General features: G+C 31.9%; 3 protein-coding genes across 6 annotated transcripts; 1 reads left to right on the top strand and 2 right to left on the bottom strand.

Annotated features, from left to right (window-relative positions):
- Positions 1-1051: 1051 nt before the first annotated feature.
- Hip1 (Huntingtin interacting protein 1) lies at positions 1052-7069 on the bottom strand. The gene is made up of 17 exons (XM_018540744.1): positions 6850-7069; positions 6580-6643; positions 5482-5839; positions 5350-5411; positions 4837-5111; positions 4433-4635; positions 4050-4188; positions 3885-3972; positions 3678-3766; positions 3394-3597; positions 3133-3313; positions 2763-3050; positions 2340-2581; positions 2115-2267; positions 1888-1988; positions 1575-1804; positions 1052-1482 (listed from the first exon to the last, which is right to left on the bottom strand). The coding sequence occupies exons 1-17, from the start codon at positions 6889-6891 to the stop codon at positions 1319-1321; spliced, it is 2883 nt and encodes a 960-aa protein (XP_018396246.1). The 5' UTR covers positions 6892-7069; the 3' UTR covers positions 1052-1318.
- A 2925-nt stretch (positions 7070-9994) lies between these two features.
- Pgm2a (phosphoglucomutase 2) lies at positions 9995-16172 on the bottom strand. 2 transcript variants are annotated; one of them, XM_018540734.1, is made up of 10 exons: positions 16111-16172; positions 15545-15756; positions 13406-13662; positions 12808-13270; positions 12543-12730; positions 12290-12467; positions 11981-12204; positions 11799-11904; positions 10453-10676; positions 10170-10272 (listed from the first exon to the last, which is right to left on the bottom strand). In XM_018540734.1, exons 2-10 carry the CDS (start codon positions 15617-15619, stop codon positions 10170-10172), a joined length of 1818 nt encoding a protein of 605 aa, XP_018396236.1. In that variant the 5' UTR covers positions 15620-15756; positions 16111-16172. The 2 variants fall into 2 exon arrangements, with proteins under 2 accessions (XP_018396237.1, XP_018396236.1); XM_018540735.1 differs by lacking the exon at positions 16111-16172 and having other exon boundaries at positions 9995-10272; positions 15545-15619.
- A 2165-nt stretch (positions 16173-18337) lies between these two features.
- On the top strand, positions 18338-24708 carry ClpX (Caseinolytic protease chaperone subunit). 3 transcript variants are annotated; one of them, XM_018540730.1, is made up of 7 exons: positions 18338-18459; positions 18973-19125; positions 19517-19723; positions 19889-20037; positions 20188-20368; positions 20620-21524; positions 24373-24708. In XM_018540730.1, the coding sequence occupies exons 2-7, from the start codon at positions 19056-19058 to the stop codon at positions 24625-24627; spliced, it is 1767 nt and encodes a 588-aa protein (XP_018396232.1). In that variant the 5' UTR covers positions 18338-18459; positions 18973-19055; the 3' UTR covers positions 24628-24708. The 3 variants fall into 3 exon arrangements, with proteins under 3 accessions (XP_018396232.1, XP_018396233.1, XP_018396234.1); XM_018540731.1 differs by having other exon boundaries at positions 18338-18798; XM_018540732.1 differs by lacking the exon at positions 18338-18459 and having other exon boundaries at positions 18829-19125.
- Positions 24709-27864: the final 3156 nt, after the last annotated feature.

Raw genomic sequence — 27864 nt, 5'->3', positions numbered from 1 at the left:
AGTAATGCATTACTGTTATCGTTACTTTTTGAAAAAAATAACTCGTTACCGTTACTCGTTACCAATTTCAAAAAGTAACGCGTTACCGTTACTGTAAAAATGTAACGATCGTTACTGAAAAAAGTAACGAAAATGGTAATGGTGTTATAAGTAACGCGTTACTTCCAACCCTGAATAAAACAAATTAAAGTTATGCTTATAAATATAACATATAGGACCGATTGTTCCATCCTTAGATAAATTATGTGATAATTTATCTAAAAGATAAACAAGAGTAAAAAAAGTAAAAGTGTAAGAAAATAAGAGAGTTAGAGAGCTGAAGTTTATCGAAAAACGGAACAATTCAGCTTTAGATAAGCTTTTTTACTTCTTCGTTACTGTTATCTAATAATTTATTATTATTAATGGAAAAAATGAAAAAAAAAAACTGTGCTAATGCAGTAACATATATCAGGATACTAACTTATATGAAAATCAATATCAACACACAGATTATTCTCTCTCGATGGTTTATTGAGAAAATTGTGTTTATAAAATAATAACTTTGGTAAGACCATTAGAGAGATTTTTTATGTTAAGTTTTTCTCCTTTTCACATATTAAATCTTTCATGACAATGAAACTAATCGTTGGAAAAACATAATAGAAATTTGCGCTTTAGCTCAAATTAATTATTATGCAACACAAATTGTTTTCACTTTAAAACAAAAATATCTCACATATATGTATATCTAACAAGTAGGTAAAGTACCTGAAAATTTTAGAGAGCTTTGTAGCTCTAAAATTTTCAAGTATTGATTACTTAACATACAATCCTCCTTATATCTATATATTTTGTTTAGAAAAAAAAACACGATTCTCTTATAAAATTACTCTATGATAAATATAATAGAAATTTACATTAGATATTTTGAATTTCATTGCTCATTAAATTTATTTTCAAAATATACTTTATCTTATAAATGCTCGTTATTAAATAAAAAAATAATATAAAAAAGATTCTGGAAGTAGATTAAAAAGCGGCATATAAATCATTCAATATGTGTGTGTATATATATATTCGAGCATTCTCAATAAAGCATATTTAAAATATTTATAATTTATATAATGACGGAAAAATTAGATCGTTGAATCTTCGAGACATGCATAATAATACATAAATGCTAAATGAATAACAAATTTCGCTTCTAACGAAAAACCGATCTCTATTATGGTTAGTTAAGTCGAGACTAATTTACACGATTGCTATCGTTCTCTATCTACATACGATTTTTGTGTTTGTTGAATATCCTTAATCTAAACTCAAATTCATGCTCAGCTTACGCTTCATTCTCACCGTCAAGTTGATAATGATAACGTCGAAGTGCGGCTAGACGTAATCTCTCGGTTTCTAGAGCTTGTTCCAATTCTAGAATTCGCACTTGTGCCTCCATTTCGAGTCTTTTAGCTTGATGTAAACTTAGATTAGACATATCTAGATCTTCTGTAAAATTTAAATACAGGAGTATTAAAAAAATTAAATAACAGTACACGAGATGTGATATAATAATTTAACGTATTTTCAAATTAAATTACCATTTTCCTCAACAAGATGATTGCAGCTTTTAGCAGTTGCCACAACGTTCGCTGTGGCTTGAGTCACTTCTCTCGAAGCTTTAGAGAGTTCAGTCAAATTAGTACTATTTCTATCAGCCTTAACTCTACTAGCAACTACCAATTGCGCAGTAGATGCCGCAATGCCTTGTGAAGCAACAACCAATTGCTCAAATTTGCCATTACCTAATACAACTTTATCTGCTGCTTCTCTATAATAATATGTATAATAATAATATACATATAACTATGTTTCAAAAGATTACAAGATTATATTTCAATATTTGGCACTTACAATAAAAAGTTCGCACCCATAGCAATTGCTTTTGCTGCCGAGATAAGACCCTCAGACCATTGATGATTACGTTTGTAAAATTCAGTAGCAGAAACAGTTCCCTAAACAAAATATTATTAAGATTTCTAATTATAATATTTTTTATATTAATTATTTATCTATTATTTAATATATCAGATATATAACTAGTATTTTCAAATAATTGTTAAAATATAAGTTTATCATACCTTTCCCTGTTCCACAATTTCCTTCTGCAGGAAGCGAGACTTCTGCACTAATTTTCTTATGCATTTCATTAGATCTGTGCAGGAATCCAAGATTTGTTCGTTTACTTTTAATTTCAAACCTGAGTCTGCCGCGCGGGATTTATCCAACATATCCTATTAGAAATAAATCGAAGATTAAAGCTTTTTTATTTTTTTTATCGTGTAAATACTTTTAAAATTAAGCACCTGTATTTTTGCAACCGTTTCCTCAATAGCTTTATCCATACTCTGCAACTCACTTTCTACTAAAGTCCCGATAATTTCCACGTTGTTCTGAGTACTTGACAATGTATTTATGAGAGACGAAATCTTTTGTAATTGACTTTTGACATTTACAATTTGCACACCGGTCATTGGGGACTTCTCTTTGATATAACTCAACATAATTAAACCTTGCGAACCTAACTGTTTACATTCATCGGCAAATCCTACAAGTGTACGATGGATCTTACAGAAAGCGTTAAAAAATTGTCATTCCACAATATTTTGTAATTTATTTTGAACTGTCCGATAGAGTGTTATTCATTTTTCAATAGTTTCCACATTCTCAAAATAATATCTTGCCCTCAAATATTTAAAGCATTATCACGCAATCATAAAAAAACTTACTGTCAGCTATACCAATATCTGTCGATGTATTCGAAGTGGATTTTGCATATATCAAATAGAGAGCCAAAAGGTATGCATTATGTATAGCAGTGCGAATTAGCACTTTTCCCTTCGTTGTATCAAGCATATAATTATTGTATGCCTCCTCTAAATCATTAAATGATTTTTCTGTCGGTTCTAATAAACTTCCGAGATAATCGGGCGTGCAAGTTAACGCTGATATGGCCGGATTATCGATCGCATGCATTGCGTGATACAAGATAGATTCCGCCTCTGATATAGCATTCACTGAAACAAATATTCTTTTCTATATTTCTGTATAAACTAATTTCAGCAAAAATATTTATTCAATACACACATTCATACTTACATAATAAATCAAATAAAGCCGTGTTAGCGTCTGTTTTCATCTGATTATGAAATCGTTCGGAATCGGCTTCCAAATTTATTATTCGCAAATCCAGCTCTTCTTTTTGTACCAGTAAATCATGGAGATCTTCTTCTAAAGTTGTTTTCTCAGACGTAATAAAATCTATTTTTGCTATCAACGCCTACGAGTAACAAACTTTTTGTCAGTACATGTGATAGAATAATTAATAATATTAAAACATTTATTAAAATCTTAATTTACCAAATTTTCAGTTTGGACAGCGTCGAGTTTCTTTCTTACATCTTCTAAATCCTCGCGTGCTTGCGTTACTCTCTGCGTTTCTTGTTCTGTCGATGCTTGCCCTTGAAGTAATTCTTGTAATCGCTCTTCTGCTTTCAACGTTCGACGTTCAGATTGCTCTCGTAATATCTTTATTCCTCCCAATTCTTTATCGAGTTCAGCTTTCTTTCATGTATAATGTTGTCGTGTATAAAATAATGGACATAATAGATAATTCTTTTATCACTGATATTTCAAATACATACCTTTCTGATTAAACTGATATGTTCTTCTCTCAGTTTCGAGTAAACATCCTTGAGTTTTTTAAACTTTTCCTCTAATACTTCATTTTTTCCTTGAAAGATTTAACAAGAACAAAATCATTATCAGTCATTTAAAAGAGTACGCACAATTTTCAATAAACAATGCAATCATATAAAATCGTACAGAAATTACAAATTATAATATTTTACCTTCAATTTCTTGAACTTTTGCTAATGTAGTTGTGTTCTCCTTCATTAACTTCTGACAAGTTTGTTTCTCTGTTACAATTTCATTACTCTAGAATATTTGCACAATATTAGTTCATGAAATAGAATAGAATAGTTAAAGTGCGTGAGCACAAGCAGTTTACTCACTTTAACAGAAAGAGTCGATTCCAGTTCTAGAACACGATTTCTAAAATCCGCAACTATTTGTTGATGATCCATTAACAAATGATTTACTTCTTGCCTTTGACGAACATTTTCTTGATACAAGTGATCGATAAGGCTGTCTCTGAAAGAGTACATATTTGTAAAAGAATAGATACATAAAAATAGTTATTGTGCTTTTCATTTAACGACACAAGTCGACACAAACATTGGTCTATCTTTCTTGACATTCTATGAGGAACAAAAACAGAATTTCCTTGTGTCGATTTGTATCATCAAATGAAATGCACCATGTTTCTTGCTTATTGTTCAATTTGTTGTGTTCAATGAAACAAAACAGAAATATAGAAAAAGAAAAAATATTATACCTTTCTACAAGAGCATCAGGTGATATTGAGCCGTTCCGCGTATTCACAGAATCTAACTGATCGCCCGTAAATGATCCCGTATCCGATGTATCAATAAGATTTTCTATGGCAGTCTCAGAATCTATAGATTCTTCGGGCGGAAGTACCACTATCGGTGTGACATATGTTCTCAACTCGGCTTGTATTAAAAAGTTAGGTGGTTTCTAGAATATATATGATATAAATATGATATAATGCACAATTTCTCTTATGCCCATATCAGATTAGATATTGAGATTAAGATTGAATTTGACCAATCAATGTTCACTAAACTTGATATATCGATTTGTTTTTCTTTTGATTAAATTTAATGTCGATCTCCGGTCTGATATGGATATTATTATTATTATAATTAAAAACTTTACCTCAGGTAACGATGGAATTGCTATCAGATGTTTAAAATACTGCATATGCTTGATAGTATTGTAAAAGCTCTTCAGCTCATGAAATTGCTTCGAGAATCTATCGCGATGTCCTGTTAAGGTATCCGCCGGAAGCGCGCCATGGAGTTTAAACAGGATTTTCACACAACAATCATATAGTTGCGAAGCATCCTGAATACATGGAATTAAAGGAGCAAGTCGACACTGGCCACATGGTGTCATCGAATTGGATCGTGATAAATCCAAAGAACCAAAAACTACAAGTACAGAACTCAATGAGTATACTACTATATACAAATTTTTATATCTCAAACGAGATAATTTGTAACTTCTACTTCTTAAACAAATCAGGGCATATTTTTTTGGGAGTGTGCTTTCAGCATTAATACGTCATTCTATCTCTATCGTTCATTAGACAAAAAATAAGAATAAAATGTGCTGATAATGTTGAAAGCATGTTCCTAAAATACAATTAGGTTTATTAATTCGACGCACCTGCATGCTGTAAGTTCAAGATATCGTCCATATAATCGAACATTTCAACTGACATCTGAAAGCTAAAAGAATAAATTATGTAAATATGTGTGCCATCATATTTAATAAAGTTGTAAAAAAGATATAACTCACTATATATTAATATCGTTTTCTCCAATTGCTTCGAGCTCTTCCGGTGTTACTTGCAAATTCCCAGGTAAGCGCGGGTTCCGTTTATGATAATCTAATTTAGTTACTAGCAGTCTTGTGTACAACTGTATGAGGCGACCATAGCCTTCTCTGAGATGCTGCCAGAGTTTTCCAATATCTTCCAATTTGCCGCGATACCGCTGGGAATCAATGATAACCCGAGAATGTCCTTCGCGCAGAACTTTGTGTAGAACATGACAAAATTTCCATGCGACAATTTGATTCTCTTGCAGCGGCTGTCTCAGCATATACGTCCAGAAGATGCAGCCACTCTTCTCTCGATATGTACCAATAATGGCACCTATTCGCTTATAAGGAACTTTTATCTTTTTCTCTTGATTGTGTATCTCTTGGATAAAAATTAATAATAAATATTATATATATTAACTAATTTTGTACCGACCGTATACTGTTAAACAAACAAGGAAGAATTAACACCTATAACGGTCAAAGCTGGATCAACGTGCTAATAATAATTATGTGTGAAATTTATATATGCTACATATGTAGTCCCCCCATAATTGCGCGCTGAAACATTCAGACATATAACGCATAAATACTACAGTAGTATTATAATATCACTGATAAATACTTGATTAATTCCCAATATAAGTTGATAATTTAAAATTCGTAAATAAATTGACTTAACATCTAACACAGGCGTATAAGGTAGGCTTCCATTACAATGCCTTACTGATGAGTCCAGTAATGGAAAGCCGGGACGAAACGCCAAAAAACATTGTGATATTTTTCGTAATATAAAGAATAAAGTATTAAGATCCAATTTATTTACGAATTTTAAATTATCAACTTATATTGGGAATTAATCAAGTATTTATCGGTGATATTATAATACTACTGTAGTATTTATGCGTTATATGTCTGAATGTTTCAGCGCGCAATTATGGGGGGACTACATATGTAGCATATATAAATTTCACACATAATTATTATTAGCACGTTGATCCAGCTTTGACCGTTATAGGCGTTAATTCTTCCTTGATTATATATATTATCGTATTCTAGACAAGAAAAGGATACTTCGAACATGTTTTTCCTTCACCGGTGTTTCTGTGGAGTTTACAGCTTTCCCAATGCTAATACTCTACAAACAACAATCATATATTTATACGATAAAAATGAAAAGGGATAAATAATTTCAATGTCACTGTCGGATGACATCTAAATAATGTTTTCTTGTTAACTTTTTTCAAAGGGACACTCAGTGTCGTCTACATAATTCCCAACTCATTCAGGATATGAGATAATTGTGATAATCCAACGTATATAGAGTGCGATCTCTCGACTCACCAGTTGATGAAGCTGTTTATCAGTCAGCGGAATTGTGGTCATGATGATAGCATAATAAATTTATCAAAACGAAGAAGAAAAAGATACGAGAAGGCGTGCGAAATGATACGCTAATTATCACAGCGTATGCAGATCGCGGATTGATCGTTCGTCAATTCACGGCCCGTGTCATTTCCGACGGATCGTAGACCGCGACTTTTGCAGCTGCATGTATTATCTGCGAAACTGCAAGTTGAAAGTTATATCGTTATTAGCAATTATCACGTGTAGGAGAAGAGAACGGTTACCACTGCTCACGGTAATGCGCGGGGGATGGAGATTCGCGGGGGACAGCTGCTCGGAAGCGGGGGGGAGTCCCCTTCCCAAGTTGCTTGACCTCAACAACGGGCTCTCTCAACGGGTGCGGCGTACCTGAAGTCCCTGGGATACGGGCGCGGACTCCACCCTCAAGCTGGTCGCTTTTTGCTCGCGATCCCCTCGCCGAAACAGCGGTGACATGTTCGCGCGATGACACACGTCGGGCCTCTTCTCATGAGCGTGACAGCCGCGAGCGCGTCATTTCGCGTGCGACTTCGCTCCACCCGTGGGTGTCGATGCCACCACCGTCATACGTACGGAAACGTGGCGATTGCTCGTACCGACTTTTCTCCGAATTCTTTTTTTCTTCTCGTATCTTTCGTATGTGCCTACGACTGTCGAGCGTTGCGGAGGAATGACAGTCAACTGAAGTATGTATACAGAGAGATAATTGTGATAACAAATAACCACACAAACACGCCACACCGAAAAACCGTTTATGGAATACGAAGTACGAATGGCGAATACCACGATAGTGCCATCGAACGGCGCGCAGAAGATACAAAATATATTTCTTCGACGAGTTTCTTTTACCGACGCGTTTTATATAATTTTTAAATATTAAAAGTGATTTAATAAAATACTAAATGATATATATAATTTTTTATATTTTAATACTTAATTTTATTTTGATTTTATTATCATATAGTTAATTGTTTGTAGGCGAATTAGTAATGTTATAAGTATTAAGTAATGTTTAAATTAATTTTATTGAAAATGACTGATTATATGTTTTATATTGTTGAACGAAAATTCTTTTTGACTCTTCAATCGCCCTTGACATCATTTTGTTTATTTTTAAATAACGAGTCCTTATTTTTTTTTTTTATTAATTTGATAGATATATATAATTTTATGCGACTAAAAATTCCTAAAATTATTGAAATGAGAAATAAAATATTTCCCTTATTAAAGGATATCAAAAACGTTTCTAAACATTTAACCAACATTAGACATTATTCTCTCTATCTCTCTTCTTTCAACAACAAAAACTTTTTAAAAAAATAATCCAACCATGTTCAAACGAACGGACGAAGGCAATGCGCAGTAGTAGAAAAAATGGAATTGTGTTATTCACAGACTCTAATTATACCTATGAAAATTTAAGGCAATAAATAAAATTATTATAGAATTAAAGGCATTATTAAAAAGTTGGGAGCATTACGGATATTTTTCGAACTATAATTATAATAATTTAAATTGTACTGGTATACCAATCTTACCACAAGCTTACGGTTTGCCTAAGATTCACAAAACTCTATAGATATCCGTTGAAGGTCATTGTTTCATCTGTTGGAAGTCCCCTTCACAAGCATCTTTTTTATATATCAACAAAAGTTTATCACCGACTGAAAGCTCTACAGTTAACAGTTATTTTTTTACCAAAACATTTCTAAATTAACTTTACCAAAAAATTCCTGACTTTTATCTTTAGACATAGCCTCTCTTTTATCTTTAGACGTAATGTCACTTTTTACTAATGTACATATCAATAGATCTAGTTTTATATATGGAATATCAAATAGGTAAAACCTTATAAAACGAAATACGGACATCTCAAAAACGAAATTGGTTCTAAATTCTACATTTTTTTTGTTCAATGACAATAACTTGTGTTAGCTCAAATTGGCATTTTATTTTATTTTTTATTTATTCATCTATATATTTATTCAAACTAATTGATTATCTTGTTCTTCTAAAAAGATCTGCTTACAAGCTTGTTTTACAATATATTGAAAAAATGTTACATAATGTAAAAATATAGTTTAAAAAAACAATATCAAATCTTATTTGAACCGTGAGAGTTTCAAACTAAATACCGATGAGAATAAGCCATTTATGGTCAAGCTGGATCTTGAATGCTTCTAATATAATTTTCGTGTGAATTTATATACTACGTATGTAGATCCCTAAATGCACGCCGAATTTTTTCAGACTTACAACGCAAACTAATAAACTACCGCAGTACTATCATTGTATCTTGGATCTTAATAATATGTTGAATGACAATTAAAATCTATGAATGGCATTAAAAATCTGTAAATAATTTAATTACATTGCGAAAAATATTACCTCAGCCGAGATAGTACTGCGGTAGTTTATTAGTTTGCGTTGTAAGTCTGAAAAAATTTCGACGCGCATTTAGGAAGATCTGCATACGTGTAGTATATAAATATTAAATTCACACGAAAATTAGAAACGTTTAAGATCCATGCTTGACCGTAAATGGCTCATTCTCATCGGTATTTAGTTTAGAAAAATATCTGAAGTTAAATATATCGCTAATCAAAGCGAATTTGTAATAAGACACAAATTATTTACTATTTTCATATACTACTACTACTTCATATTCATTCTTTCATAATGTTTTACATTATTATAAATACACTTAAATAAATATATTTCTTAGTATTTTAATTTTAATCGGTGATATTAATCATTTCTACTAAATGGATCTTTTCAAATAATCATTAAATAATTTCAATCGATGTCTACGAACAAATATTTGCTTAATTCTTAAATTGTAGAATTAGAGGATATAAGGATGTTTCTTACATTGTACTTCGAAATGTATTAATTAAAAAAAACAGTAAAGATAATACGTAAAACCTTTCTACGTAAAAACTTTCCCGCAATAATTTTAACAGTGAACAAAACATTATGTAATATACATGTACAAGTACACAGCCATTTTCTATTATATTGTAAGCTTACAATAAAAACATCACGTTTATTTTATAATGTAATTAAATTAATGTATCATAAACGCATTATAAACTGAGTAACATAAATATGCACAAACGATCAAATAAATTTAGAAAGTGGACACTTGGTGTGTAACCACATCACTACAAAATATTTGTAAAAATAGATGTATAATATAATAAATTTCATATTCAAATAAGTTAATCGCTACGTGAGACGCATAACATCACAAGATGCATAATAGATGCAATTATCGTTTATTCCTCACGAGCGATAAGTCCATTAATTGCTGGTTGAAGGAATTCTGCTACAATAGCCGATACCATTTCGCTGAGAATGCTTTTTAATTTGTTTAAATCCCTAAAATTAAAATAATATAATACATAATACAAAAATATATTAAATTTTTACAAACAACTTAGAAAGTTTAAAAATAGACTCTAGAATATACCATTAAATTACAATAAAGTACTGTTAACGTTAAATAAAATAAGATGTGACAATGAAAATTCTTGTAAATAGTATTTGCGAAAAACTTACTCTCCAGGCGATCCACATAATTCATTATAGTATTTTATTTTAGGTTCTGTTCCACTGGTTCTTAAAGTAGTAACTAAACCATTTTTGAATGTGAATGTAATCATTTGGCTAGATTTTGATACAGGAAGAACTGCTTTGTTGTCAGGTTTTGTATTGTCATACCCAGTTGTTAAATCTCGAATGCCAGTTATTATATATTTTCCTTTAAGAATTCCGGTTGGGTACTGTATTAAAAATATTAAAAATAAATTACATTGTGAAATCTTCATAAGAAAAAGAAAAAAATACCAAAAGAGTAAAATATTGAGACAATTTAAAAAACATTCCTATTTTATATTATGCATTAATATTATTTTTATTATTACTGAAATGGTAAAGGAAATATAAATAAATCTGTTTTTAGCTACACACACAGCTATCATATCAGCATCCTGATTAAGCTAATAATAAAAAAACTTATCTCTTAAATATACTTACACCATATTTTTATCTGTTTCTTCTTCAAGAAATGGTGTGAGAGGATATAATGACAATACTACTGGAATAAACAAAACGGCAAGAAGCACAGAAGGCAGTAACGTCAATGATATAACAATCACATTTACATACTTGTTGTAAATAATTTTTTTTGTCATCTTAACAAGCATTGGCAAGAGAAAAAGAAAGAAAATAATTTAAGCAAATTTTTTTGGAAATAATTTTGCTTGATTATATATGCCAAACATATTAATGCATTACAACACAAATCAAATTCATTAAGTATAAATATAAGTGCACACCAAAGTATCAATTCAAAAACGTTTCCTGAGGTAACTTTCAATACACACCACTTTGAGTTTACATTGTATTTATTATTTTATCACAGACAATGATAAAGCGCCACTGTCGACACAACTGTCACTTAGGATGACACATGCAGAAATACATCGGTTTTATTACACTTTCAAAGTGGTTAGTCAATTTATGCTACCTCATGCATTACATATATTTATTGACCTTGCGAACACATACTATTAGACGCAAATTAGAATACATTAGTAGTGAACGAAGCGATGTTCGTTGTTATACTTGAAATAGAAAACTATCTTTATATAATCTGTTTTATCTCTACATCAAATACATTTTTTTTATTACTGGAAAGATATCAATTCTTGCTAATAAAAACTATGATTAGATTTATTTATCAGACAGATTTTTTACCAATATCTTTTCAAGTTAAAATGCAAATGATGTATAATAGATAATTAGTACAAATTAGCATGCAGGCTGCTTTTTTTAACTTTACTTATTGTTAGATGGAAGAATATCTTTTTAGAATTTATAATAGAAATTAAAATAGTACTTACTGTATCCGATTTACCCGAATAATTCCTTAGTCGTTCAAATATCGTCTTGATAGTATCCGGATCATGACATATCCAATAGGAATTATCATTGATATGATGACCATATCTGTATATCATGGAATAAATAGAAATTGTTAATACTGCGTCAAATTTGTTTCAAATTTCACGTAAACGTAACATACTCCTCATATATCTCCTCCAACTTATCAGATAAAGTCAATCCTATCGTTTCAAGATAAGCGGCTAATTCAGCTACACGTACGCCAGCACTGATACCATCCTTATCCAGGACCTTAGAGCCGCACATAAAACCTATAGCTTCTTCATATGCAAACAAGACGTCCTTATTATCCTTCATTAATTCTATAGCTTTATTGCCCATCCACTTAAAACCCGTTAAAGTTTCCTATCAAAAAAATATTCTTATTTAAAAACTTATTTTATGCAATTTTTTTTACTGCATACTACATATACATATTAAAATTACAAACCTCGAAATTGAAACCTTCTTTTTTACCCATTGAAGCTAAAATTTTACTGGAAACAGTAGATGCTAACATATATGTCTTACTCAGATCGATATCAGGATGTATCACTTGATAAGTGTGAATCATCCACCAACCCAATAAGGCGCCAAGTTCATTTCCAGAGAAGACATGCCATTCTCCGCTGTAAAGATCATCAAATGTATTCTCATTGTTCGTCTATTACAGTTCAATCTAAATTCGTTGAGAGTTCGCATACTTCTCCGTTTTCGTTGCACATGCAAGTCTATCAGCATCAGGATCGTTAGCGATTATTATAGACGAATCGTTTTTATTTGCTGTCTTTATGCTGAGATCAAGAGCGCTTTTTCCTTCTTCTGGATTCGGAAATTTCACCGTGGGAAATTCTGGATTTGGTAACTTTTGTTCTTCCACTGTTATAAATGGCTAAAAAAAAAAAAAGACAATAATATTCATTTTTCAAAAATTGCATTTTTAACTGTCTCAGTATACTCAGATGTTACCTTAAAGTTTGCTGCCTCAAACGCAGCAGTCATATATTCTTGCCCAACGCCATGCATAGCAGTATATGTGAATTTTAATGTAGTATTTTTATTAACTTCAGGATACAGAACGTTATCCTTCAAGTCTTGATAATAATATCGCATAATATCGTCTCTTGGATCTTTGTAATAGGAGCTTTCATAGATTTGGCTTACATCCCATGAGGAATCAAGTGGTTTAAGATTATTAAGAATATAACTTTGAATCTTTTTATCGTGTGGTGAAATAATTTGTGCTCCATTTTCCCAGTAAACTTTGTATCCATTGTCGTCCTTAGGATTGTGAGAGGCAGTCACCATGATTCCAGCTGCACACTTATATTTTAAAATAGTGTAAGGAATAAATGGTGTGGGACAGACTTGGGAAAATAAATAAATTTTAATACCATTGGCTATAAAAATTGCTGAAGTTAATTCTGCAAACCTGAAAAATTAATGAATTATTGATAAGAACATTAAAATTTAATTATTAATAAAAGGGTGTAATGTTTGGTTTTTTTATGAGTCTTAATTATTTTTCTTTAATACTCTATAATTACAGTACATAGGGCTAGCTCACCTTTTGCTATTGTAACGACCATCATATCCTATCACTACACCTTTCTGTGTAACATCAAATATTGTATCCATCAAATATTTTGATAATCCTTGACTAGTTTGCACAATAACTAAATCATTCATTTGGTTGTAACCTGGTCCCATACGACCTCTAAGACCTGCAGTTCCAAATTCGAGTCTCTTAAGAAACAACTTTGATAATACTTTAATCTGTCCTTTGTCCAAGTATTCCAATATCTCATCTTCTGCTTTTGGATCCTGAAATATTGAAAACAAAATTTTTTAATTATAATATACGTGGGCAACTTGAAAAGTTTCCTAAGTCCCACAGAGATAGCACATGTATCGCAAAAAAGACATAATGGCCAAAAAGTACATCATCTTTTATGAATGCTGTCAAATTTTCAGACAATTGCGTCCATTAGTAATTTAGTTACTAGCAGTCAAACAAAGCAAGTCAAACATTTTTTCAACAATGGATAAAAAGGAGTTTTGTGCAGTTGATAAAACACTATTTTTTGAAAGGGAAAACAGCTACGCAGATTCAAACAGAGTTGCAGGAGGTTCATGGCACATCTACTCCTTCATTACCAACCATCAGTTTTAGGGTAAACGAATTTAAACGTGGTTGTATCAACACCGATGATGAACCACGCAATGGACGCCCGAAAACTGCTACCAACGAAGAAATGGTCAATAAAATGCTCGATATTGTTATGAGTGACCACCGTTTGAAGTTGAAGAAAGCTGACGTCGCGATGGGTGCCGCGTTTGTTTACGGTGGAGAATAAACGCGTGCGTATGACCATTTCTAAGGAGTGTTTGGATCTGTTTAAGCGCAATCCACGAGAATTTTTTCGTTGATATGTGACTGTGGACGAAACATGGATTCACCATTACATCCGAAACAAAACAACAATCGAAGCAATATTTGTCTGCTGAACCGGCCCCGAAGAAGCCAAGTCAGTTCCATCGGCTGGGAAGGTCGTGGCCACCATTTTTTGGGATTCTAAAGGCATCATCCACATCGACTACTTAGAAAAGGGAAAAACGATTATGGGAAAATACTACGCCGACTTGCTGGGCCGTTTCGACGAAGAATTGAAGGAAAAACACCCTCAAGAAAAAAGTGTTGTTTCATCACGACAACACACCGTCCCATTCATCCGCAATTATCACCACAAAATTGATCGAATTATGATACGAATTGCTGCCTCATCCATCATACTTTTGAGATTTGACCCCATGCGACTTATTCTTTTTCTCAAATCTAAAGATTTAACTCGGAGAAAAGAAATTCGCGTCGAATGAGGAAGTCATCGCTGCCACGAACGTCTATTTTCCAGAGTTTCAGCCATCATACTTTTTGGACGGCTTGAAAAAATTGGAACACCGCTGAACTAAGTGTACTGAATTAAAAGATTATAACAGATTAATAAAAAAAGAAATAAGGACTCGTTATATAAAAATAAACAAAATGATGTCAAGGGCGATATAAGAGTCAAAAAGATTTTTGTTCAACAATAAAACATATAATTAGTCACTATTTTCAATAAAATTAATTTAAACATTGCTTGACACTAATTCGCTTTCAAACATTTCATAACTATGATAATAAAAATAAAAATAAGTATTAATAAATATAAAAATGTTACAAGTTTCGGCTCTCGGATTGAGCAATGTTTAAATTAATTTTATTGAAAATAGTGACTAATTATATGTTTTATTGTTGAACAAAAATCTTTTTGATTCTTATATCGCCCTTGACATCATTTTGTTTATTAAAAGATTATATTAAAAAATAAAATAAACTTTCCAAAAAAAAAAAAAAAAGATTTCTTCCTGACTTAAGAAACTTTTCAAGTTGCCCATGTAAATGCAATTTAAATGTATTTGCAATGTAAAAAATATATCATATTAAAAATAAAATTATACCACTGAAACTATTAGCACAAATACTATGTTATTATTTTATATTATTTCAACAAATAAGATGCTTTTCATTTAGCAACAAATCAACACAAAGATAGAAAGATCTAAGTGGAAAGATCATTCTATCTTTTTTAACAATCAGTGAGTAACAAAGATTGATACACATGTTGATTTGTATAATCAAATGGAAAGCTCCCATAAAATGTACCTTGTTCCATTGTAGCCATTCAGTAATTTTATTATCCAAATTACTGTCACCAGTGTTTACTGAACAGAGTGTCATCGTATCAGCAGGGTTCTATATATAATCCGAAGGCAAATCAATGTATCTATCGATATAACTTCTCTCTGATGAAAAGAGGTGTCTTAATTATTTCTGTATCCACAGCGAAACTGATCCACAGTTTTTCTCTAATTTTTCTGTAATGCATATGAAATAGAGTATTATATCATTTGAGAGATTAGAGTTGTGTAATTGATAATAACTATTCAGATAAGACAGAAGAGCGTACTCTTGACATACAACTGATAACAATAATGCAAAATTACTCTTCATCGTTATCTAATCCGTATTGATCGGAATCAATAAACGGCGGCGATGGAAAGCGTATCAAACGCGATTGTTTCACAAAACGCGGCCTTTTATAGGTTACGCGAGCGTCGCCGCGTATTTTCACGACGTGTATTTATTATTGTTTGCGTGAAATTATTTCGCCTTATCTCGCGCTTAATCCAGAAGCTCAGGAGGATCACGCAAAGTCAATTTGAATTTACCTCTCCAACCTCAGATTGGCTACGTCGAAGGATTTTTTTTGTTGGAAACGCCGGGAGGAACGTCCATCGATAAGGGAAGACACCAAAGACACTACGGCGTCTGCGACAATAATGCATCCATCGAAGACGCGCGCAGTTTTATCGCAAGGTGTGTGTAGATATGTATACATTTGTACAAATGAACGGAAAAGCCTTGAATTGTTTTTTCTTTAACTCGACCGCGTGAGGCACGGCGAACGAATGTTTTTGCAGGTTTCACGTATATTTTATATTATATTGCCTCCCGCATGTCAATAAGATCGCAATTGTCGCGATACAATCTCTCTCCGGGTTTTTTGTTTGAATAATCGATTAATTCTCGGGCGTAACAAAGGCGCGAATGAATGGTGCGCAGTTAAGTAACCGATAGAAACGTTAGATGTTTGCAGTTCTTTCATTACATTGAATAAAATGATAGATTTGCTTGACTTGAATAACGCGTATAGATACATTCCATAATATTTTATATATAATCTAAAGTATCTGAATTCAATTCAGCCACGATTAATACAGTTTAAATTAGATTTTTTTTTATGGAATAATTATATTTTTCATTCTTTTCTTTTTCTTTCTAATGTTTAGTTATATGCCTCTGTATATTTCAATTGCAGAAAATACTTAAAAGTAGAACAGTTTCTCTCCTCCCCCTCCCCCCCCCACACACAAGTAGAATGGTTTTTTAGACTGAAAAACCATGTATTTATTTATATAATTATTATTTAATGAGTTTATTACTTTTATATGTATTAGAAAATCTATTGGTTAATCCTTTTAATTTTTACTTCTATATTTAATAGGATTTAACAGAATCTTTTTAACCATTAGATCTTTTCTATCTCCATTATAAAATAATTATTTAAATCAGATCCAAATCCCTGACTATATTTATTAAAGGTGATCAACCTTGTATAAATTATTTTTGTAACCATATCTTTCTACGGATCGATTATTTATTTTTATCTGCTTTCTTTTATTCTTGCACTAAACTGCAGCTGTACTAGAACTTTTTCGCTTTCGTTAAATATTATTTCAGCTACAGAGACAATTAAACCTACACAACTTCATTCATATTCTTAGGCTATAAAAGCTACTGGTTATAATAACATCTCGAATAACATATTCTAAACATATATTTTCCGAGGAAAATTTTATTCTCATAATATAATATATCTTATATTACATATATATATATATTGAGTAAAATTTTGTAAAACGTTTAGAAATGTAGTCCTACAGTCAGTGTTTTCCGTTATTTAGATAAAATTATTTAGATAATCATCTAGATGAAGAAATGGCTTTATCTTATCTTTATCTAGATTATTAAGAATATATAGACTATCTTTATCTTATCTTAGATTAAAAAAGTCTTATCTTTTTCAATTTATCTAAGATTGTAGAAGAGTATTGTAAGAAATTTCTATGTAAACAGCCTCCAGTAGTAATAGTGAGGATTTTTTTCGCGATGTAGATAAAAAAATAGGATTAATTCGACACCAGTCATTCAAAGCAACATTGAAGTACTTCCATATTTAAAAAGTAAATCAAAAGAATTAGATATTTTGAATTTATGTCCACACATTAAACAAATTTTTTTAAAATACAACACGTCATTGCCATCATTAGCGCCAGTAGAACGTCTTTTTAGTTGCGGATAACAAATATTAATTCACGTAGAAACCATTTATCAGATAATATATTCGAAAAACTTTTATTTTTAAAAAATAAAGATTTATAAAATATGATATATGTATATAAAATATTTATAAAAATATGAATATATTTTTGTATCCTAAATTATTTTACTACCTATAATAATTACTCAAAAACAAAATTATCTTAAAAATTATCTAGATAAAAATGTTTTTAATTTTATCTTTTATCTAGATTAATGTAAAATTAATTATCTTTATCTTATCTAAAATACATTTTTGTGTCATTTATCTTATCTATAACTAGATCATTTTTAATTATCTAAGCGCAACACTGCCTGTAGTATGTATTGTTCACTTTTGTAATTTTTACTTCGATCTCTCATATTATATAATATATACAGTTGATCCCACTGAAGATAACCGAGGACATTACTGACTATCGATAAAATATCTGAAGATACGAAAGAAACTCTCTACGCGCGGCGGTAGTCGCGAGAGCTAGTTCCGTGAAATCGTGCGAGAGGATGCGAGAATCGTCGGAGGTAGAGATCTCGAGATTCTCGAGGCGCCGACGTATGTTTTCGTCGGGATGTTGCGCTACGTTGCGCGTCTGCGGCATTGACGTCCGTCGTGTTTTTTTTATCGTTATAAGAGTCGGGTAAGATTACAGCCGAGTGTGCTACGCGGCCCCGACCTATCGGCGTATCGGCGATTCCCGGGAACGTTTCGTCTCTCCTATCCACCCATGCATCTGTCTCTCTTTCTTTTTCTTCCCTCCCTTTTCCCTCCTTCGGCATATCACTGTTTTTCTCTGTGTTATCGTCCTTGCGGCCGTGTCGCGCGATGCCAACGTCGTCCGACGATGTCGCGGATTTCGGCTGTCACGTAGGTCACCCCCGCTTGGAATCCGCGCCCGTCTCAGAGTCTCGTGAATTTTCCGCCGACGACCCGCTCCAAAAGTCGCAGCGAGAAGAACGAAAGAGTTTCGAGGGGGAGGGTATCGTGTCTCTTTTACTTTGTCCCATATTTTTAGACGCGGCAAACAACGCGATTATTTACTCAACCGTCGCGATTTATTTTGTAAATGTGCGATTGCGACCATTGGCCCGTCACAATTCGAACGTACGGTGCGATTCAGCAATATCGCAAGAGAATACCTCTCTGATTTTAGATTTCAACGGACGGAACGTCGTAAGGTAGTCCAGGCTCCGTTATCCCTGCGTCTCTCGGCCCCACGGAGATCCACCGCCGACCATGAGCTGCGTGCGTTGCTGTCTGATTAGCGCGGGTCGCTTAGCCTCCTCCAACCATGTCACCAATCATGGTGAGTATAGGCTGTTTGTAAACAGCCCCGTCTATCTCGAATAAACAGCTGAATTTGTTAAGTATGATAGATAACTAGGCTGCGTTTCGTTTCACGCATGATGCACATGATGCATAATTTTATCCTTTTTTTAATAATCAATGAACAACACACTCTCTAAAACTTTTAGAATAAATTGTGACTCTGAACAATGAAATCTTACTCTTAAAGTTTGAAAATTGAACTATTTTTTTTCGAGGCACAATTTTTACTTTTTAATAGAATAAAATTTTACTCCAAAGAGTCTAGAGAACAAAGATAAAATTATACATCATGTATGTTACGCATGAAACAGAACACATTCTTGGAGATCTAATAAGATCATATTTTGTATCTGTTTGTGATGGCACAGTACACAAAATCGTTAGAGTTGTTGTGGCCAGCAGAGGCTTGACAATCAGCGGCAGCTTGGGTAAAGCTCCAACGGAACCCACACCACCCTCGAAAGACACCATTTCGTCAAACGGATCATCAAGTAGTGGCACAGGCGGTGGAAAGAAGAGTACTCTCACCTGTCCCAAGTGTGGAGATCCCTGCACACATGTTGAGACATTTGTTTGTAAGTACAACATTGTTGTATAGAAATTGATCTTAACAAACTCGGGTCAAAATTGCTGTGAATTATATTTATCTATATTTAAGTTAATATCTTACATATATTTGTGTGTGTACAAGCACTGATGTTACATTCTAATACATCATCTACTATTTTTACAAATAACAGCATCCACGAGATTTGTCAAGTGCGAGAAGTGCCATCATTTCTTCGTTGTGCTGTCAGAAATTGATTCCAAGAGGAGCTTGAAAGAGGCACTTAGGCCGGAAGATAGTAAGCAGGGCTTTTACAGGAAACCTCCTCCACCTCCGAAAAAGGTAATTAGAACTAATTGGTTTTAATAAAGATTATTTCATTTTATTTAATTTATATAATCAGATTGTTTTTCTAAATAAGATTAGATACATTTTGATTATATCTGCTTTAGAATGAGAAAAAGTAGTATAATAATAATATGATATTTTTAGATATTTGAATATCTAAACAGACACGTAGTGGGCCAGGAGTATGCAAAGAAAGTACTGAGTGTTGCCGTTTACAACCATTATAAGAGGATCTATAACAATCTGCCAGCTCAAAACTATCAGGCACAAACTAACGTTAATCCAGTTAGCACACAGGAGACAAATCATCCCTTCACTCATAGAGGTCTTAAATCACGTAAAGAACAACGCCCCAATCTTATAAATTGTTTAAAAATGAAATAATCAAAATTTGTGTATTTTTGTGTAATTGGACTATTATAATAAGTATCATAAAATTAGAATATGTTTTAAAACTAATTGAATTCTTAGAACAGCGGTTGAAACAGATTGCGATCTATGGTAATACTTGCTCCCACATTAAAAATGTATCATTTCATATACAATTATCATAAAATGTCTTTTTTTTTGCTGCAGACTTATTGCATATATCAGGCCTCGGAAATCCGTTTCCAGGAGTCGGGTTCCAGCACACTGTCAATCCGGGAAGCGAGCAAAAAGCGAGCAGTCAATCAGCTCCTGGATCAGCTATATTAGATAGCAAGCAACATCAGTTAAAACTGGAAAAAAGTAATATACTGTTGCTAGGACCTACGGGCTCTGGTAAAACGTTACTTGCGCAAACGATAGCGCAATGCCTGGACGTTCCATTTGCCATCTGTGATTGTACCACTCTCACCCAAGCTGGTTACGTTGGCGAGGACATTGAAAGTGTCATAGCTAAGCTCCTTCAGGACGCTAATTACGTGGTGGATCGTGCTCAGATGGGCATCGTGTTTTTGGATGAGGTCGACAAGATAGGTGCTATTCCTGGAATTCATCAATTGCGTGACGTAGGCGGGGAAGGTGTACAGCAAGGAATGCTGAAGATGTTGGAAGGAACAATTGTGAACGTACCGGAGAGAAATAGTTCAAGAAAATTGCGTGGGGAAATGTTGCAAGTGGATACTACGAATATTCTTTTCGTCGCGTCGGGGGCTTATAGCGGTTTAGACAGGTTAATAGCACGGCGCAAATCGGAAAAATATCTCGGATTTGGCGCGACACCCGCGGCCGAGAGCCCGGGCAGGAGAGCGGCAACTTTAGCCGATGTCGCTAATATGTCACCTTCTACCGAGAGGGACAATAAGGAAAAGGACATGTTGTTGCAACAAGTGGAAGCTAGAGATCTCATCGATTTCGGCATGATACCTGAATTCGTTGGTAGATTTCCTGTTCTTGTGCCTTTCCACACGCTCGATAGGGATATGCTAGCGAGAATTCTTACTGAACCGAAAAATGCCATTATTCCTCAATATCAGATGCTGTTTTCAATGGATAAGGTAAAGCTTAATAATTGAGGGGCTGGATTCTATAAGGGGACACGCGTGGATTTCGCGAGATAAGTATTGTCCGCAGGGCTAATTGTGGACATCGCTCTAATTTCAGTTTTGACGACTGATTCTTGTATATATAATTTCATAGCGCATCTTTTTTGTCTGTAAATCAAAGGACCCCGCACGTTTCTTATGGGAAAGTACTTTCGGTCAAAATAGCTGAAAATTTAGTATGTTGCAGTTTATGTCCTGATCAAAAGTCTCAATGGGCATGTGGTCCTGGAATCAACAAGTTCTGAGATATTGGAGTTCAAAGGGCGATATCGGCTTCATATCGATTATTATGAAAAGTAACATATTGCTGCTACGTTGCCTTCTAATATACAGTATAAATATTTTATTGGTATATAAAAAAAACATGTTTTTATTGTCTAGAATATATATTTATTATCTTCACGGTATGTTAGTTGTACGATAACAAGCGTAGTGATTAATTGGGTATTGTGATGCGTGTGTAAACTTTTACCGCAGCACCTGTAAAGCCTCGGTGGCCTAAGAAAACCATTTTCTTTCCCTTATATGAGTATTTGTGTTTGCAGAAAATGGTTAATAGATTGCAAATACCATGTTATATATGTAAAACGGCTCTAATGTCTCGAAATATGGTCAAACTATATGGTGATGATAATGCAGGTAGGCAGGAAATAATTATGTCTAGACGAATTGATGCTGGGAGACCGCCTCTTGACATAACACCACTAACTCGGATATGCAACAATTGCAATTTTTCGATCGTACGAGAACTACAAGCACTGGAAAATAATCCTTCATGCTTAAATCTAAATGTTTTAAAATAAACTTCATCCCATTCTTGTATGATTTGCAATACAGTTCATGATGTACACAGACTTTCTTTAGATTGTCGAAAAAATATTTTTTAGTGGTGTTATGTCAAGAGGCGGTCTCCCAGCATCAATTCATCTGGACATAATTATTTCCTGCCTACCTGCATTATCATCACCGTATAGTTTGACCATATTTCGAGGAATTAGAGCTGTTTCACATATACAACATGGTATTCGCAATCTATTAACCATTTTCTGCAAACACAAATACTCATATAAGGGAAAGAAAATGGTTTTCTTAGGCAACCGAGGCTTTACAGGTGCTGCGGTAAAAGTTTACACACGCATCACAATAACATAATCACTACGCTTGTTATCGTACAACTAACTAACACATGCTGTGAAGATAATACAATAAATACATATTCTAGACAATAAAAACATGTTTTTTTTATATACCAATAAAATATTTATACTGTATATTAGAAGGCAACGTAGCAATATGTTACTTTTCATAATAATCGATATGAAGCCGATGTCGCCCTTTGAGCTCCAATATCTCAGAACTTGTTGATTCCAGGACCACGTGCCCATTGAGACTTTTGATCAGGACACCATAAACTACAACATATTAAATTTTCAGCCATTTTGACCGAAAGTACTTTCCCATAAGAAACGTGCGGGGTCCTTTATACTTTTTTTTTTCAAGTCATAAACAAAAAAAGTAATTTTTTTAATGAAAAAACTTCAATAGATTTTTGTGTTCAACTCGCTATATCTCAGCTAAATATGAATGTTTTCCTTTGAAATTTCAACAGAATAAGCTTCAATATGTTTCTCGAAATATAGAGCATATAAAAAGTTTTCGAAACATTTCAGAGCCAAATACCGAATTTTTCATAATAATCCTCTCAAATTCGTAGTTTTATTTATTCGATCACAAAAGTTATCGTATGAATTATTGTCACCTTTTACTGGTACTATAATTTTAGTTAAGGAAATTTTTTGTAAAATTTTAGCTCTTTAAATATTATGGTTGTAAAGTAATAACGATTTATATGTAGATCCGATAACGTAGCGCAACGCGAAAGTTCGAGTCATTCGCTTCCGCGAAACAAGGATATTAATAATGTATCAAAACTATATTTAAAGGCTCTCAAAATCTTTTTCAACTTAATTATTTACAGTTACAAAATAAGAATTAGAGTATCATATAAAAAATTGTCAATAAAAATTGATCACAATAGCGTATTTTTTAATCTATTAGCGAATATAAACATACTCCTTTCCGTTGTATGTAATGAGATGCTATTCTACGTTTCGCGAAAGCGAACGGCTCGAACTTCGCGTTGCGTGCAGCGCGCTACGTAATCGGATAGATATATAAATCGTTATTACTTTACAATCATATAATATTTAAAGAGCTAAAACTTTCCAAAAAACTTTCTTAACTAATAAACAAAACTGTAGTATCGGTAAAAGTTGACAAATTGAAAATTCGTACTATAACTTTTGTGATTAAATGAATAAAACTACGAATTCAATAGGATTATTTTGAAAAATTCGGTATTTGGCTGTGAAATGTTTCGAAAACTTTTTATATGCTCTATATTCCGAGAAACATATTAAAGTTTATCCTGTTAAAATTTCAAAGAAAAATATTCTTTGGTTGAGATATGGCGAGTTGAACACAAAAATCTATTGAAATTTTTTCATTAAAAAAATTACTTTTTTTGTTTATAACTTGAAAACAAAAAAAGTACAAATTTTATTTAAAGACAAAAAAGATTTCCTATGAAATTTTCTACAAGAATTAGTTGTCAAAATTGAAGCGATGTTCAAAATTAGCCCTGTGGTCAATACTTATCCCGCGAAATCCACGCGTATCCCCTTATAGAATCCAGCCCCTCAATTATATTTTTGTAGTAAAGTCAAGATGAATTATTTTTAATCACAATAATTGTTAATATATTAATAAATTAAATTATAATTCTATTTAATTTACATAGGTGGAGTTAACGTTTGATATACACGCACTGAATGCAATTGCCTCTTTAGCAATGGAAAGAAAAACGGGAGCGCGGGGTCTGCGAGCGATAATGGAATCGCTCCTATTGGAACCTATGTTTGAAGTACCAGGGAGCGACATAGTGTCCGTTCACATTACAGAACAGTGCGTGAAAGGCGTTGAAAAACCACAATACGTGAAACGAGACGATAGCAATGATGATGATATTCAACAGGCGCAGCATGTACATAATTAACAAATAATTAAAGAATGCGACACTTTGGTATAACTGTTTCTTTATCGGTAGATGGACACTTTTTATAGACAAAAATTGAATTAGAACATTTGCGTAAAAAAATCGCTATTTTAATTATTTTATAAACGATATAATATATTCCTTTATATATATTATTTCATATAAAAAGAAAAATAATATGAGAACAACGCATACATAGTTTTCGAACTGTCCTGTATATATATTTAAAATATTTCTCAAATTGTAATTTTGTTTTCTTTTGCTATGATGAATTTCTATCGATTTTTTATATTATGTACAACATTAGATATATTGTTTGCTGCACTATTAATTACATATAATGTATTGTTTAATGTATCAAAGATAGAAATAGACATGTATTTCAGATACATGTTCCTTCTATGATATATATATAAATTTCTTCCCAACAAATTTCTTGAAAATTATTTAATCTATTTCAAATAATAACAATATTGACATATGAATGCCGATGTATTTAAAATGACTTTTTGATTTCATAATAAGAATAAAATTGTAAACTGTATAATGCATCTTGCAGTTTGCCTATTTGGAACATGCATTAGAAATGCCTCTTCCAAAAGAAAAAGTGTCGCATAAAAATAAAAATCGTCAGAATAATGAAAATATAGAGACCTAATTCTTGACAATGGAAAAAATGTAAATCAATTTTGTATCGTTTAATTCATTCGTATTGCAGGAAAAGTCAAAAAATCATACATAGCATTCCACATCCAATCAAGTTTTACATCCTGCATGCATTTATTGATGGTAACATCGAAAGTAAAACGGCGTTAATATGCGTACACATCTAATAATAAAACATCGTAAAGAGACAAATTAAAATATATATGCGCATTCAATTATATCATTATTAAATTCAATTTAGCAATCTAAATACTATAATATTTGATATGGTGAAACGAACTTTCATGATGAACATAAATTGATTAAACGGAATAGGTTGAAATATGAATACAAAAATTCCGATCAATTAAATACGAAATTGTAAAAAGCCATATAATAAAGAGAAATTTTAATGTCACTATTCATAATAAATTTTTGTATATTGTCACGCCAGGATTGTTTGTAAAGTGATTGCTATTGTTACGCGTTGTTTAAGAAAAATTAAGAAAAAGAAACACTTGTAGCATAATAATTTTAATAGACACGATGCTAGTATTCGGTCTTCCGATAATGGTAGGACGTCCATTACAAAAGAAGACGAAGAAAATGAGGAACAATATAAAATGATTATTTTTATGTCAAGATACAAGATAGATAGAAGTGTTATGTATAATATATTGTACATATAATATAGTAAATTAGTGAAAAGGAATTTGTGTATAATTTGCGAATTAAACTAGAATATATACATCCTCGCTAATTATTGCTAATTTACTTATTGATTAAAATTACGCAAAAGAAGAGAAAAAAAACAGGCTGTGCAAAATATAACACGGAGTGAAGAGATACTTGCATAGAACTTTTTCCTAATACTTTCACAGTGATCTGATGTCCTATAGATAGTAATTCTTGTATTTGTAATAAATCTATAATATGCAATTGTAGTAAATAATTAAATATTTTAATTTATTTACCTCACACTTTATAATTTATAACATATATACCGAGATTTAATGAAATCACAAATCCCTCATTTACATTTCATAAAATGTAGAAAGTATTTATATTGAAAATAATTACATCGAGAAAATGACTATAAATATCGTTAACAAATTTCATTTCACGTTCTAAAAATTATAAAGCGACACATTTATTTTAATTATTTATTAAAATTATTAAAAAGTTTACACTCGAAAATTTTGTTACAAATTAATAATTTTTTTTTACATAATTATTTAACAAAGGCAAATGATATATGTTATACTTGGTAGCTTTTTGGCGAAAATTTTTTTTATATAAATTGGAACACTTGATAAAAATACTACAAAGTTCGACGTTTTTTCTACAAGTTTTGAAATGTGAATTTTGAAATATTGCAAAATTTGTAAGATACTCATTATATACTTTTAGAAAAATACTAAAATTCAATAATTTAGAAAAGCTACAAGCCAAAATAATGTCGTTTAATTTTACATCAACACCAATCGGGTCATTATCAATGTTCAAAATATAACAAAATGGAAACAAAGGCTAATAAGAGTCAATTCTTGATAATAAAACATATATAATCCAACATAAATGTAAGTATATCAAAAACATACTTGTAAGAAAGCGACTTGTCCACCCGTAGTCTGTTCAAATATGCCGCGTTAGCAGCGGTGGCGTACGTGTCGAGTCCTAGGTAGTGACCCTCTAATTAGTGACCCTCTAATAAGAGTCTGGACACGTGAAGTCCGCCATTATTCGTCGAAATTGTGCGAGAGAGAAAAAATCATGCTATCTCATTCTAGTGGCGCTGTAAGTTGTAGTTGATTGTAGCTCTACAAACTTCATAGTTTCTGTTTCTGTTTCGTCTCGCCTCATGCATCGTATTTATTATTATTAATATTATTATATTATTATGATTAATATTATTATTTATATTATTTTTATTATGCGTTAAAGGAATATATGTTTACATTTTTGTTATATATGTTAAATATAATAATTACAAAAACATTTTTATTAAATATAAATACTGTATATCTAATATACATAAATAATATGAAATATGCATGAAATATTTTTTTCTACATAAATATACTACTTTATTTATTCCCTATTGGTGCTACCTAAGTATTTTTTGTTAAGAATTTTAAAGCATTAATTGTATTATTTGTATTTAAATTTAATTTTTATTAAAGTTTCTTAATCTTGTAATATTTTTATAAATTTTATATATTCTTAATATATTAATTTTTATATTTTCAATCTATTTATAATACTTACTTAATTGTTGTTTTTATTTTATGAAAGACATATTGCAACGTTTTTTTTACATAAAAGTTTTTATAGAAAATATTTAATAATGTTAATATAAGTTAAATAATAATAAAAATAAAAATTGTAATTGATTCTACTTTAATTTTTACGAATTTATTAATTTTTACAGTTTATAAATTTAAAGAAATTTGCGGGAATGGATGATAAATGTCGGACCAATCACAAACCGGGGAGAAGGTGGCCAGACTCTTATTAGAGGGTCACTAGAGAATATAAGGTGTTTCAACTCCCGAGATGCGCAGTGTCGACCAATCAGAAAGTTGCCTCAAA

Source organism: Cyphomyrmex costatus, unplaced genomic scaffold (genome assembly GCF_001594065.2).
Source record: "Cyphomyrmex costatus isolate MS0001 unplaced genomic scaffold, Ccosl1.0 scaffold265, whole genome shotgun sequence".
In the NCBI taxonomy this organism is placed as follows: Eukaryota; Metazoa; Arthropoda; class Insecta; order Hymenoptera; family Formicidae; genus Cyphomyrmex; species Cyphomyrmex costatus.
This window is presented reverse-complemented; position numbering and strand designations above follow the sequence as displayed.